General features: G+C 45.1%; 4 protein-coding genes across 4 annotated transcripts; 3 read left to right on the forward strand and 1 right to left on the reverse strand.

The window, feature by feature from the left end:
* Positions 1-2,629: 2,629 nt before the first annotated feature.
* On the reverse strand, positions 2,630-8,896 carry PHALS_12777 (Uncharacterized conserved protein; the record flags this gene model as incomplete). The annotated part of the gene is made up of 3 exons (XM_024728396.1): positions 2,630-8,307; positions 8,421-8,481; positions 8,555-8,896. 3 exons carry the CDS (start codon positions 8,894-8,896, stop codon positions 2,630-2,632), a joined length of 6,081 nt encoding a protein of 2,026 aa, XP_024578877.1.
* A 564-nt stretch (positions 8,897-9,460) lies between these two features.
* PHALS_12778 (hydroxymethylglutaryl-mitochondrial-like) lies at positions 9,461-10,719 on the forward strand (the record flags this gene model as incomplete). The annotated part of the gene is made up of 6 exons (XM_024728397.1): positions 9,461-9,658; positions 9,721-9,801; positions 9,864-10,027; positions 10,084-10,220; positions 10,288-10,403; positions 10,465-10,719. 6 exons carry the CDS (start codon positions 9,461-9,463, stop codon positions 10,717-10,719), a joined length of 951 nt encoding a protein of 316 aa, XP_024578878.1.
* Positions 10,720-10,805: 86 nt separating this feature from the next.
* Positions 10,806-11,783, forward strand: PHALS_12779 (hydroxymethylglutaryl-mitochondrial precursor; the record flags this gene model as incomplete). Its single annotated transcript, XM_024728398.1, has 5 exons — positions 10,806-11,027; positions 11,102-11,278; positions 11,336-11,401; positions 11,484-11,616; positions 11,680-11,783. The coding sequence occupies 5 exons, from the start codon at positions 10,806-10,808 to the stop codon at positions 11,781-11,783; spliced, it is 702 nt and encodes a 233-aa protein (XP_024578879.1).
* Positions 11,784-12,121: 338 nt separating this feature from the next.
* PHALS_12780 (hypothetical protein L916_03792) lies at positions 12,122-13,492 on the forward strand (the record flags this gene model as incomplete). Its single annotated transcript, XM_024728399.1, has 1 exon — positions 12,122-13,492. The coding sequence occupies one exon, from the start codon at positions 12,122-12,124 to the stop codon at positions 13,490-13,492; it is 1,371 nt and encodes a 456-aa protein (XP_024578880.1).
* Between the last annotated feature and the right edge of the window lie 778 nt (positions 13,493-14,270).

Here is a 14,270-nt window from a genome sequence, read left to right on the forward strand (position 1 = left end):
CCAATGCACAACTCATGTGACACACACCCCTGTTATCAGGGTTCGTGTAACCTCGTTACACATTCTGTGTGGTACCAAATGCTGAGTTCTACTTGAGAACTATTACTCGCGACGAGACCGACGTGATTCTTTTCTTTTAGTGGACGGCGTTGGTCAGTCAAATCTGCTGGAAATTTACTGCGCAAGTTGAAATTCAAGCGTGGGAAACTCATGAGCCGTTGCATGTAACTCTAGGAACCACAAACTAATTTCGATTCGGTGCATTCTAGCCTTTAAGACCTCATCGCGTATCTCTTTCCTCGAAGTCGGGACTGTCCTTCTCCCTCCACCCCAGGAATTGCTTCCTCGCCTTATAAGCATGTATGTTGTATTTGAGGGACTGTTGTGAATAGTGTCCTATCACGGCTTTCCAGAGAAGATTGACAAGAAAAGGTGGTCTGTGTAGATCGCGGATCGAGGTATCAAAAAGGCGCGGAAGTCTCATGCTGGTCTTCTTTCTTTTAAGTCGGATAAAAGCAGATTCAGTAGTGTCATGTTTTTGCGAAGAAGCCATTATGTGTGCTGGAAATGCTAAGCTGGGTCTTGCAAAATTGCACACAACGTGTAGGGGTCATTAAGGTACCGAGCGCGATTACTTGAGGCAGTAGATCATACCCGACGACCCTAACAAACAACCAGCAAATTGTCTGAAAGTCCTCGTCGTGTTAACATCATGCGTCTCGATAGTTCAAACACTCAGGATCGTGGGCGTATAATACGGGATAAACATTCTTTTCAAACGTCTCGGATTCTGGCTGTAGCTCTTGCGAAGTGATTTTTCGAAACAGAGCGTGATCGTATCACTTGTTCATCTGTGTCGTAAAGCGAATGATAATGCTTGGCTGTGACTGGATCATGAGTGGCACCAAGCCATGACGCTTACAGCTAAAATGTTACACGATTGATTGGAGGTGCGCCATGACCGCTGTAGCGTGGCTACACAAGACGTTAGTCCTGGTGCTTCGTTTTGTCTGGTCTTGCACCACCAATGACTAAAATTAGGTGGCTTCGCTTATCGATGAGGCAATTTATGGACGGGATTCTTTGTAGACCTGCTTCAGGTTCGTTTGGATGTAAGTGCTCAAACTTTTAACTGACATTTTATCGACATTGTTGTCTATATTCGCACGCTGCACCTTAAATAGATAAACGGCGGGATCCTTTTACTGTAGGCTTAGACACGATGACTGACGACACCAAATCCAGACGCAGTAAATCTGGCGTGAAGGCTCGTTATCACTAATTTTAATAGCCGCAGAGATGTACTTTTCTGCGTGGGTGTGGTTCATCTGCCACCCGAGCTATAATGATGTACACGAGTCGTGAATCCTCGGTAACAAACCAGTTCTAGGTGATGCTATCGGTGATGTCGTCAGCGGGGCATTGTAACTCCAGATTTTTCCAGTGAGAATATTTGGAGTAGGGAGAAATCTTGAAGGCCTTTTCACAGATGGATATTGCCCAACTTCTTGCAGATCTCGAGTTCAGTGCTTATTAACCTTATTTTTTTCTCAAAATCAGTTTAAAGTCCCGTAGACGGACGATGCTGCCCAATACATAACTTAGAATTTTGATTAGTACCCGACGTGGTTATAATTTCCGTGTCTAAAAACGTAGAGGCCAAATTTCTTGCATACTTCTACATGGGTTAGAATTGCTACTCATTGGCGGTGCTGCGGCATAGCGCGTTCTTGATAGTTTTTTGGCTCTGCGTTGGTACACCATGATGCGGTACTGCTTTTCTTTCAGCACTCGTGCGTTCTTCGTCTGGAAACAATTTTTCTGCCTTCGCAAATGTCTTATCCGTGAAATTAGTCTTTCTCTGTCGTCATGCATCGGCACACCAGCTTTTACGCCACTCAGTGTTGGCCACAGAAGTCTTAGCCGGCCATGTAACGGGGTCACACAAGATGGTGTGGTCACACAATAGTGTAGCTACACTTAAACAGCAAGTCAGTAGGTGGCTAGAAAAGCCAGTAGTAATGCAATTCATTAGGTTTTACTAATCATATAGAAAACCTATATATTTAGATATAGGCGGCTTTGCCGCAAATAAAACCGAGAAATACAGTTTACGTTTTAAACGGAAGAGCTAATTAAGGTTGTACTAACTCTTTGAGTAAGAGAATTGCGATCCGCTACACTCGTACTGTTTTTAATTATAGAACGAAGGTCGCTAAGCTGTCTCTTAGTGAAGGAAGGAGCTACGGCAACCCCGCTACAGGCGAGGTGTTCTTGGGAGAGATTTTCATTATGAAGAGTATGTGTGAATATCTCTTTCTGGATTTCCTTAGATACTACTTACTGCGTGTAGGGGTCGTGTAGGGAGTCTCTGGACGGCTGTCGCTCGATCTTCCGTGATACGATAATCGTACTTCAAAAACTCATATTCTTCATCAGGCTGTAAATTAAAAGTATAGACTCGACAAAACAGAGCAAATGCAACGTTTGTTTTACCATTGAATTTTCGCAAAGCTAATAGAATCAAAAACATCTAATTATGATTAAAGAATGTTCACAACGTCCTCAATGTGGTGGAAAACTCACAAGGCAAGAACGGGAGCAATGTCTACATAGCTATTAATACGATCTACGTCGTGAGATATTGGTCCAATGACTCGCCGGAAATGTCCTCAATTTGCTTGATCACGCGATGACACGTCCTTTCAACCTCTTCATTCGTGTCTTCCATCAGCTCAGCCAAGAAAGGAATACTTTCAGGAAGCATAGCAAGAAACTCGTCGCCAATTACTTGGTAGCATTTTTCCACTGTCACTAGAGCCGCAAGACGCACAAGAGCGCTGTTACCACGTGACTTCATTAGCACCGCGTAGTGCAGTGGCTTCCACAACAAGTCGCTTCTTGCAGCCCATGCCAGATTAGCCAGACACGGCGCAACAACGTCTAATATGAACTGGCGCATCGTGGAGTCATGCTGCAGTATGTCAAGCACGTCCACCAATGGCGTCAAAACCATGTCAAATTGTTCCTTTTCGATAAATCCATCATTATCATGCATAAAGCAACCATCCAACGCACGCACAATAGTAGTCAACAGCAATAAATTCTGTTCGCGGTCAGTTGTCGCATTGGTTGCTATTGACGAATCCAACTTTCTTTTTTTAGCCGGCAAGTCGTCTTCATTAACGAAAAAATCGTCATCGTCGCTGTCACCATCCTCTGCTGACAGTGGCGGCTTTTGCAGCAAGACCTTACGACTTTCGACCAGCCCTAAAGTACTGAATTCCAGAAAGTGTGCGTAGTATGGAACAAAAATGCCACGTAAACGCTCGGACAGCTTCGAAACTAGCTTGAAAAATGAAATCCAGCGCAACTTGTTGCTTTCTTTTCTTGAAGAGCCAATGCGAGTCTGCGCCCACTCAACAAGCTTCAGAAACAGCGGTTTAAGTTGCTTTTCACTTAATTTAAGAATAAATTGTACGAAACAATCTAGCATCTCTTCCTCCACCCTGTCAAGGTCTTTCAGCTTGGAAGCGTGCACACGACGAGCGTCCAATGCTGTGACAAAAAAGCGAGCAAAAGACGGCAAGTGCTTTCGAATGACCGATAAGTTCAATTTGTTCACGACGGTCCCTACAACTGAAAACAAGCGAGTCACACTTGTATCGTTTTCCAGCGTCAGCACGTGCTCGTATGCCCCAAATAGTGTGGAGAGAAGCTGCCGTAATTCAACGTGATTGCACAAGTTAACAAAACAGGAATCGACTAACATCAAGACTGCTGCATTTGCTGGAGAAGTAGATAGCAACGATGGAGTTAGAAGCGCGCGAATGACGGCAGGAAGGTACGGTCCCAAAAATTGATAAATCTTGTCCGTGAAGATCTCTAGCGCGATCAACAGACATTGCAACACCGACTTAGTACCATCAATACTATGGGACGCTGTACAATAGTCAATTCCACTTAGTAGTCTTGGGAAGAATTTCGGCAAGAGCGGCAATATCACAGGACCAATAGCACGACATATCGAGGACAGACACACGAACGCACAACCAAACAGGTGTAACGTCATAGGTGGCGCATTGTTGACATTTTGATCAACGTACTTCACAATCGTCGGGAGGATCTGCTGAAAGCGTTTGATATGTCTTGAAGCGAAATTTCGGGCCAAGATATCGACACTAAGAAGAGCAGTCTGGATATTCACACTATTCTCGCAGTTCTCAGAGTTCTGAAGGATAGTATCAAGTTCATCCAGCATGTCAATAAACAGTAAAACTTCGCCAGACGAAAGGGAAGTGTGTTCCTCCTGTAAACGCTCGTTAAAAAGCTGCATCGCCTTCTTTCGCACAAGGCTATTATCATGGTGCAACAGCTCAGTGATGACGGCGACGAATCCAGGTGTCGAAAGAAGCTGCTGCAGAGCCCCTAACATCTCCATGGAGTCAGAAGCAAGAGAGGTCCAGAAACCGCTTACGTCGTCGTGAAGAGACTGCTCTTTAGCGACACGACGGAAATAAAGCAAGTCGAGCTGAGCGAGCATTAGATAATTCTGCTGCAGCATATTGTCATCCACGTCATCAACCGACTGATCTCGCTTTTTCTCATAATTTAAAATCTTGTGGTGCAACTCACGAGCACGTAAATGTGCAGCCACAAACTTTACAAGGATTGTATTCAATCTCCGACAAAGTAAAGGTGACTTTACTAACCGATCATCGAGAATAAAGTCTTCGTACACCACATCGTCTTCATCTTCATCCAATTCGTCCGTATCTGTATCAGCTTCTTCTGTGACGTGAGGAAGTAAGTCACGAATCATACGGACTATCATCACTAGCGACGATACTTGCTCAACACAAGTAAAATAAAAGCATAAAATATGTGCAAATTGTATCCATTCGCGCTGTAAGTCCGTATCCTCATCCAAAGCGGCACTTTGCAGCAGCGCCACCGTGCAGTATGCCAAAAAATCACTTCCAAGAGCTTTTACCACAATGACAAACAATGCCTCTCGCTTGCTTTTAGGTATCTGATGAAACGCAATCACAAACATGGCAATAAACTGCTGAGGAGTGATCAGCGCCGATGAATCGTGGCGTTTCGCAGCAACAATGTGTGGTACCACCGCTTTTATAATCGTCTCAAGTATATGAAAGGAATACTCATCCTCTTGAAGAATCAAGCTATGACTGACAAATCTCAGAATCTCGTTGAGCGACGTGAGGACACTCACTGGATGCAAATCAACTAGCGAGCTGATGAAAAGTAAGGCTTCATTACGCGTCTGAGGGGAGGTTGTGCGACTCAAGCATGTGAGGGTATGCTTGACCAAAAATTCGGGCTTGACTGCTACCGCACACTTCGTCACTTTATCCAAATTCTCAGTAGTTGACATTGTGGATGAGACAGTGACCTCGCAGACTCGACGCAAGCAACCAAAAAGAACTTGTAAAATGTAGTCTGAGACGATTTTCTCCCGCTCTGCATCGCAATACACAGCGAGTACGTCGCATAAAGTTGAAAGAAGTTTGCTAATATCTGCATCAGCTATTTCGGAACTTGACACACTATCGACCTTGATCGCCAAGACTTCAAGAACACAATTAAGCCCGGTACGGTCCTCGTTTTGACGAATGAGCTGCTCTTCTAGCAGTCGCACAAAAACGTTGTAGCCAATGGGTAGTGCGTTGAGACATGAAATGAGTTTGGAAGCCAGAGCTTCCTCTGCTACGATCAGCAAGCTGAGCAGCCTGTCGACAAGAACATGACGAGACACATCGTCGAAAGCGCAGTAGACTTGCGCTGTCAAGTTACCTGCAATAAATAACTGTAATTTTTGCAAATTTATAACAGCTTCTTTATCAGTGCGCAGAACAGCAACCACTGCATCCAGGAACTCTTTCGGGACCGTGTCCTTTCCTTGCTCCGTCTTGGCGACGGCAACATCCGCGTCCAAATAATGGCCAAGGAAATCTACCAGCAACATTTCAGAAGCAGTATCAGTCCCTGATGCTAACACTTCAGCAACAGTCTGGTGAAAAAAGTTCACTGATCGCAGCCAGAATGAGGTTTTCTTTACTGGTGCTAAAAGTTCAAGAAGCTTCACTACGATGCACATTTCACCACCACTTGCAGATGTCACGAAATTCATTAGAAGCTGGTTGAAAGACATACTGTCTTCTTGAGCAATGTATGAGCCACATAATGACGCTAGAGAGTGGGCGTCCATTAAAATATCTTGCTTAGCCAGAAGAAAAAACTCAGAGGCCTTCTGAAGAGTGTTCAGAGCAGAAGAGTTAGAATTTTTCACAGCACTTCCACACGATACAACCCACCGATCCAGACAAGTCACAGCAGACTGACGCACAACCTTGCTAGGGTCAGCTAGTGTAGCAATAACAACTGGGACAATTTGGACAAGTTGATAAAGTTCTTCATCAGTTTCTGTGTAAGTAAAGCCTTCCAGAACCGCAGATATAATGTCCAGAGATCGCGTTTTCGCCAAATTGGTTAATATGTCAGATGCAGGTTCGAATTTTGTGACAATACGAGCCATTGTCGGTAACAGTTGTGTCTCTAAGTCAGTATGAAACAGCTCTAATAAGCACTTTTGGTTGCGGATAAATATAGGGATAGGAGACTGTAGCAATAAAGCAACGCATTCATCAAACTCGTCGCGAGAAAAACGAAACGTATCGTAAGCAACCTCAGTCAGCTTCGTAGCAACAACACTAGCGTGCAGAACTTGATCTTTAGATACTTCATCTTCGCATGACATTGCAAATTCTTTCTTGAGAAATTGCAAGAAAAAACGATCTAATGCGAGCTGCTGCTCCTTTATTTTCTTAGATTTTGCCTTCCTCGTTGTCAAATCAATTCGAGCAGCAGAAAGGACCTTGAACAAAAAGCCCGAAAGACATTTATCATTGAAATCGGACGTCTGAGTCCATCGCGCACAAAAAGGCAGTAAAGTAGGCAGATTAGCTGCTAAATTGTGACCAAGAATTTTGACCACATCGGCAATCGTGTCTACTTCCACTCTAGACCCGCTTGCTACTAAAGTGTGATCTAAAGCAGTTATCCAGGACCACACAGTCTTGACCGACACAACGCTCTTCTCTTCTTCAACAAGAGAAACAAAAAACGTCAGCATATTTTCATCAATCTCGAGTAAATTGTCTCCACTGCGATAAGTCTTCAACGCAAAGTCAACGATTGCTTCAACCATAAGCGCATCACCGCGAGAAATCCACTTGCGTATTGCCTGCACAGCGGCAACCAAAACTTTCTGTTTTATACTTAAGTTGAGTAGTAGATCACCAAGTGAACTGGATACCACAAATCTCGCAATGCGTTTGCTATCATCTAAAAGCCGACGCACCAGAATATCCTCACAAGTGAGGACCTGATTGTTGCCAGTAGAAGACCCGACACTCACATCATTCATCTCCGCTAACGAGACCAACGCCTGATAACGAATGTGTTCCGTTGGATGATCCAATGCGAGAGCTAGTGATGTGCTTGAATCTGAAGTCGAAGGCACAAAATGTGCGGAATTGGCAACGCTCCCAAACGTTTTGCTGATAAATTTGTTCAAATCCTTGTCAATTTTCGATTTTTTTGCCTGCTCAGACAGCATAATGCTGATGGCCGCGTCCACTTTAGACGCGTTCTTCTTACAAAGGGCTACAAGCGTCTGCGAAATTGCCTGCACCCGCGCATTGTCCGTTGCAAATGCTTCGTCTTTAGCTTGCTGTATCAATGTCTGCACCAACAAATCTGTGAGTTCATCCACAATCGAAACACTCTCAATTAATGCTGTCAGCAAATTAAAGTAACCATCATGCGTAGAGTTCATCTGTTGCGTCAAGAAAACGGTTAATAATCGAATAAATTTGGCCGAGTCGTACTTGGAAGTCGCATGACGCAAGTAATCCACGAAGTTATCCATGTGCACTAAATGCTTGCCAGCTCTGGTGGATATATGGAACGATGGCTGCGTCTGTGCCAGAAAAATGGCACACAGCAACGCGTTAAGCTGCGCACCCGACTGTGCGTGTTTTAACAGACTTTTCACTAGTGCATCCACCACTTTGCCCGTTAACGTGGCCTTGGCAGCTAGCTTAGTCACAATCATGCAAGCTGAGGACTGTAACTCCGGGAACTGGGTGCTTTTAAGCGCTGTTAACAGCTGTGGAATCAACCAACGCAGCATGGGATCGCTCACTTTGCTGTGTTCGAGAATCTGCAGCACTACGAGTGTGTAAAGTGACGTCAGCTTTGCATGACTCGCGCCCAATCGAACTGCAGCATTAAATACAAAATCAATGACGGAGGACTCATCAATGGCACGTTGTACGAGCGCTGCCCGCAGAAGCGGCGTGCCTTGCGTTTTAACGCCAAGCATAAACTCCCACCGTGTATTGCGAATGTGCAGGATTCGCACCATGCGTACAAACCAAGATGACTCGTGATACGCTATTATCATGGACATGACTGCATCAATATTATACCGATGTATTTCATAGCGACGCACGAGAAACTCGATGACCTTGTGTGTGGCGCCTAATAAAAAGTAAGAGCTAAGTGCATCTAGCACCTTATCCAGCGCGGTATTGAGCTCCTTAGCGTCTTTTTCGGTGATAAGGGAGCGGTGAAAATGGATGCGTTGACGACTAAAAAGTTTCGCTACGTGTGTGTCCGCATCCAATTCTTCGAAGCGTGCGTCTAACTGCTTGAGCTCTAGTAAGCCATTCCATGCTAGATTATACACCGTCTCGTCGTCCAGACGCGCTGCTTCACGCTGTTCGTATAAAAAGGTGTCAGTACGGCGCTTGCTCCCTCCACCAGCTTCGCGAAGTTGCTGTAGTTGATTCGCGAGCGCGCTGGCCATGGTGAATCAAGAGTGATTGTCTCGCCAATCCTTAGCCAACCGTGGCCTAGTTTTGATACTGACGTTAACTTGGTATACCTACCATAGCCAATGACTGGCGCCAACGCTAGAACCAAAAATAGCTTAATCTGCTAAATGAGTTGTACACATTGCACACGAGGATGTTCTTTTTTTCACAAAATTTGCTTGGGTCTTTTGCCACAAACATAGAAGCTACATGCTCTAATTCTTGTTTCCTTTTCTTTTGTAGTAAGAATAAAAACCAAGACTATATGTCTAATACTGAATCACAGTAAATTCACGAGTAGCATAATATGGAACACGCCACACATTTTGTTGATCAGTCGCAAGTATATTACAGTAGTATTACTATTTTTTGTGACCACACACTGAATTTCGCCGCAATAAAGAAAAACCTGTTTTTGATCTATTTCGCCCTTATAAAACACGATTTTTAAATATTCAGACTATTTTCCCTTTCATTGAAGTCGAGTGTTGGTGATGAAGATGCGGGGGCCTGGTTGCTTCAAATTTGCAGTGAGCAGGACCATCCCAATTAGGGCGATGGGATCGGCCACACCAAGAATATCGGGTTATCCAAGCTTTGTGAAGATCGTGGAGGTGGGACCGCGAGACGGCCTACAAAACGAGAAGACCCTTGTCTCGACCAAAGACAAAGTCAAGCTCATCAACTTGCTATCCGACACGGGCTTGTCATCCGTCGAGGCAACATCTTTTGTGTCGCCTAAGTGGGTCCCACAAGTGCGAATATTGCTTTCGATGAATGGGAGAGTAAAAGGGACCAAGCTAATCTTTATATGTAGATGGCCGACAATGCTGACGTTCTGAACGGGATTACGCGCAAGGAAGGCGTGTCTTACCCAGTCCTTACGCCAAATCTCAAAGTAAAAGGCATCTTCATTGCGTGGTTATAGGCATAATGCTGTTTTCTTGTTTGACTATATAGGGATTTAATAATGCAGTTGCGGCTGGAGCGAAGGAAGTAGCAATCTTCGGCGCGGCATCTGAGGCATTTAGCCTGAAAAATATCAATTGCTCCATTGAAGAAAGCTTAGAGCGTTTTCGCCCGGTGTGCGAAAAGGCAATGAGTCTTGGGGTCCGTGTTCGTGGGTAAGAGAGAGTGGTTGATGTCAGTGTTCGATCTTTACACTAATCTCTGGACACAGATACGTTTCGTGCGTACTAGGATGCCCTTACCAAGGTCAGGTGAATCCGTCTACAGTTGCAACAGTAGCTTCAAAAATGATCGAATTGGGTTGCTACGAGGTGTCGCTGGGCGATACTATCGGTGTTGGCAATCCTGGTAAGGCTATGAGCTCTTCGAGTCCATGTAACCCGTAACTCATCGTCGTTGCAATGGTCATGGCCAGCGTCTACTTTGAGGATGCTCCAAGCGACCAAAAAAGTGATTCCGGTTGGGCGTCTAGCCGTGCACTTCCACAACACATATGGGCAAGCGCTGTCTAATCTTCTCATCGCACTACAAGTACAATATTATGCCTATTTACATATTTATCATGGTAATGAAACGCCTATATCGTTTGCAGGAGGGCATCGCTGTCGTTGACAGCTCTGTGGCAGGACTTGGTGGTTGCCCGTACGCTAGCGGAGCTTCTGGAAACGTTGCGACTGAGGATGTACTCTACATGCTGCATGGTCTTGGTATCCAGACAGGCGTCGACCTCGATAAAGTAATTGAAACAGGCGACTTCATAACCAAGATTCTAGGCCGTTCGACCCACTCCAAAGTAGCTCAAGCATTTGGACCAAAAAAGACTACAATTCCTCTCATGAACTTATAATACTGAGCCAGGCGTATGTTTTTATCCAATCACATCTTTTGAAACTGTGCGCTTTACCGATCACAAAACGTCTTCTCACTTGCAGAATGGGCAGCTTTAGCTCAAAAAAGCAGCACATGTCCTCGACCGCTAGTGCTGCCAGCAGCGGTAAAGCGAGTGATGTTCGTGCACAAATCACATCAAAGGATAAGGCTGTTCTTGACCTAAAGAATGCCCGCGATCGTTTAAGAAAGTACCAGGCCCGACTAGACATCGAAGCCAATCAGTTGCATGATAGTGCCAAGAGACTGCTGCAAGCCGACAAGCGGGTAAAATATTGACAGACGTAATGCTGACGACGTGCTTATATACAACTCTAAGTTTCCATCTTTATTCCGAGCAGGACCGCGCTAAATTGGCGTTGAAGCTGAAGAAATATAAGGAACAGCAGATGCACCAGGCGGACGAGCATTTGATCCAGGTGCTGGGTATGCTGGATACAGTGGAATGGGAGACTCAACAGCTCCAAGTGTTTGAAGGGCTGAAAGCAAGTAATTTAATTCTAAACGCTATTCATAAGGTGCGTAATCTGACAAAAAATCATGATGTGCATTGTATGCTGAGTACGTTGCTGCAGGAGATGACGGTAGAAGCGGTCGAAGAGCTGATGCTAGAGACAGCAGAAGCACAGGCCACAGCGAATGTACGTTGCAATACCTCGTACGAACTTTCCTCTGCATTTAAATGTACTGATTGCGGTCGTTCTATAACTTTGTGGGTAACAGGAAATTGGTAGGATCATTGGTGGTAACTTATCTGTCGAGGACGAAGACGCTGTACTCAGCGAGCTCGCTGAGATTGAAAAACTTGAGGCAGACGCACTTGCTGCAGCAATGCCGGAAGCTCCCATTTCTACAGGTGCGAGTGATTTTCCCAAATCACCTCGTTTGGTACTGACTGGAGTGTATGCAAAACGAATAGACTTGTTGGCTAATGTGATCACTTCAGCACAAGCGGACGATGGTGTCAAAACAAAGTCTCGCTCAACTAAAGCAAAGGAAGAAGCTGTAGCAATTTTAGGATGACAGACAGGCAAAGATTTTGTAGTCGAATGTGGTACCAGCCAACCAGTGCGACAATAATTTATGCAGTACATCGTTACTTTCTGTACTCACCCGTTAATTCATCATGACTTTAAAGTATAAGTAATCGCCAATCTTTCGTGCTCAAACAACATCTCATTACAGTACCAACCGTCCGTCGCACAAATCCCTGACGTATTTTTATGACTGCCGCATTGTCGACTGTCCCGACAATCGCCTTGGGAGCCTCAAGCGAGTGCGACTTCCTCACGCCATGGTGCGATCCCGCGTCTTTCTACCTGTATCTGGCCATGTCTATACTATTGATTTGTGCCGCTGGCATGATGGCAGGCCTAACTATGGGTCTTTTGTCATTAGACATGCTCAATGTGCGTATTCTCGAGATGGAGGGTTCAGACGACGAGAAGAAATACGCCAAGCAAGTGTTGCCTGTATTGACTAAACATCATCTTCTCCTCGTAACATTGCTGGTTGTCAATGCAAGTGCAAACGAAGCACTGCCAATTTTTCTCAATAAATTGGTACCTGAAGCCGTGTCCATCGTACTGTCCGTAACCTGCGTCCTACTTTTTGGCGAGATCATCCCTTCAGCAGTATTTACTGGTCCCAATCAGCTCCGAATTGCTGCAATACTTTGTCCGTTTGTAAAAGTCTTGATGGCAATTACATTCCCAATTGCGTATCCGATTAGTCGTGTGCTCGACATGTGGCTTGGAGACGACCACGATCCAGCTCAATACAAGCGCAAAGAGATTAAGGCTCTGGTGACGTTGCAGCGTGAAAATGATGCGGCGCGACGATCGTTTGCTGATCACTTGCGGCAATCGCAGCGGCTTCACGACACTCCTACGCACTCTCAAGCGATGACGACAATGTCGGCGATTAGTGACAGGCAGCCACTGCTAACCCCACACTCGCTGTACGAGGACTCGGCACAAGGCACACGTCTACATGTAGATGAAGTGACAATAATACATGGTGCACTCGATCTTGCTGCAAAGACTGTCACGGAGGTGATGATCCCTATGAAAGATGTGTACATGCTCGAACTCGACACAGAGCTGTGTCCAGACATGCTAGCAAGAATATTGGCGCACGGACACAGTCGAATCCCCGTGTACGAAAGGCACAAGTCAAATATTGTTGGTTTGCTGCTTGTAAAAAAGCTTATTGTGCTGGATCCAGATGATCGTCGCCCAATTAGAGACTTAATGCTGCGAAAACCAATTCTGGTGAGCCCGAAGGAATCGTGCTACTCGATACTTAATGAGTTTCAAAAGGGCCACTCGCACATTGCGCTGGTGACGGAGGATGTTAACAAGGTGTTGAGGTGTTGGCGTTCGCAAGACGAAATTCCTGAAACTGTTTTATTTGATGGCATCGTGACCATCGAAGACGTGATTGAGGAACTCATCCAGGAAGAAATCGAAGACGAAAGCGATTTGTACGTTCATGACATCGTAGATTACTGGCAAACTCGCTACCGAGAAGTCAGAAAGGGTTCAGGATCGGCATTTGTGAAAAAGCGCCTCCGTTTATTAGCGGATCGTGCACGACGTCGCGTGAAAAGCCGTCGTTTGAAGCAAGCTGTTGGACCTTCAAGTGGTAGAACCAGTAGGTCTTCAAGTATCCCCCAGCCGGATCCTATGGTAGAGGTGAAAATTATATCCGAGAAAACTCCGCTGTTATGAGGGCAATGTAAATGCCGGAATGTTTTATCTTGGTTTACAAGCTGTAAGATACTTGATAACTATTTGCATATTTTGGTATTTGACTTGATATCGTAACGGATACGTGATAGAGTATTAGCTTTGCAAATGCCAACACACTCTTGAGAAAAGCAATTTATTTTTCATGAAGAAAAGCTACAGGGATCAACGCCTTACTTCTTTGAAAATTCGACTGCTGCTTCTGTGACAGACAGTAAAGGGTCGAAACGTCATTTGTAACCACGGGAGATGCCAAGGCCAGACCCCCTTTAATACAGCAAAAACAGCACCGAGCATACCCCATCAACACTATAAAGAGGCATGCTACTGGAAATGGTATAGATTTACCAGTCCTTGATTCACCACTAACTTCGCCGTGCACTCGATGCGAGATCTCCCGGTTTAGCAATCGCAATCTAAAATTCGAGTTCGTGGCACGGTATCCAGTTATGATCTCGTCTACTACACGAGCAATCAGACATTGATTTCAGCAAAGGGCACCACAGCACTGCATTGTTCATTTTCACAAAAACCAAGAAAAAACGCCAACGAAGTGTACGATCCAGTCGATGAATTGCATTTAATATTTTTGTAGACAATGCAGTACAGAAAAGATAGCGTGTGGATCAAAAATTACGCCAACTTGCCGTCATTGTATATACTACGAACGGAGGATTCTGGTCGGGTAGGGGTAACGCCCTTCCGGGAAGCTTGGGGAGTATGATGCTCGCCCAACGCTTTCGGCAGGTGCTTCACCGCG

This window comes from Plasmopara halstedii, assembly GCF_900000015.1.
Source record: "Plasmopara halstedii genome assembly, contig: Scaffold_650, whole genome shotgun sequence".
NCBI classification, from domain to species: domain Eukaryota; phylum Oomycota; class Peronosporomycetes; order Peronosporales; family Peronosporaceae; genus Plasmopara; species Plasmopara halstedii.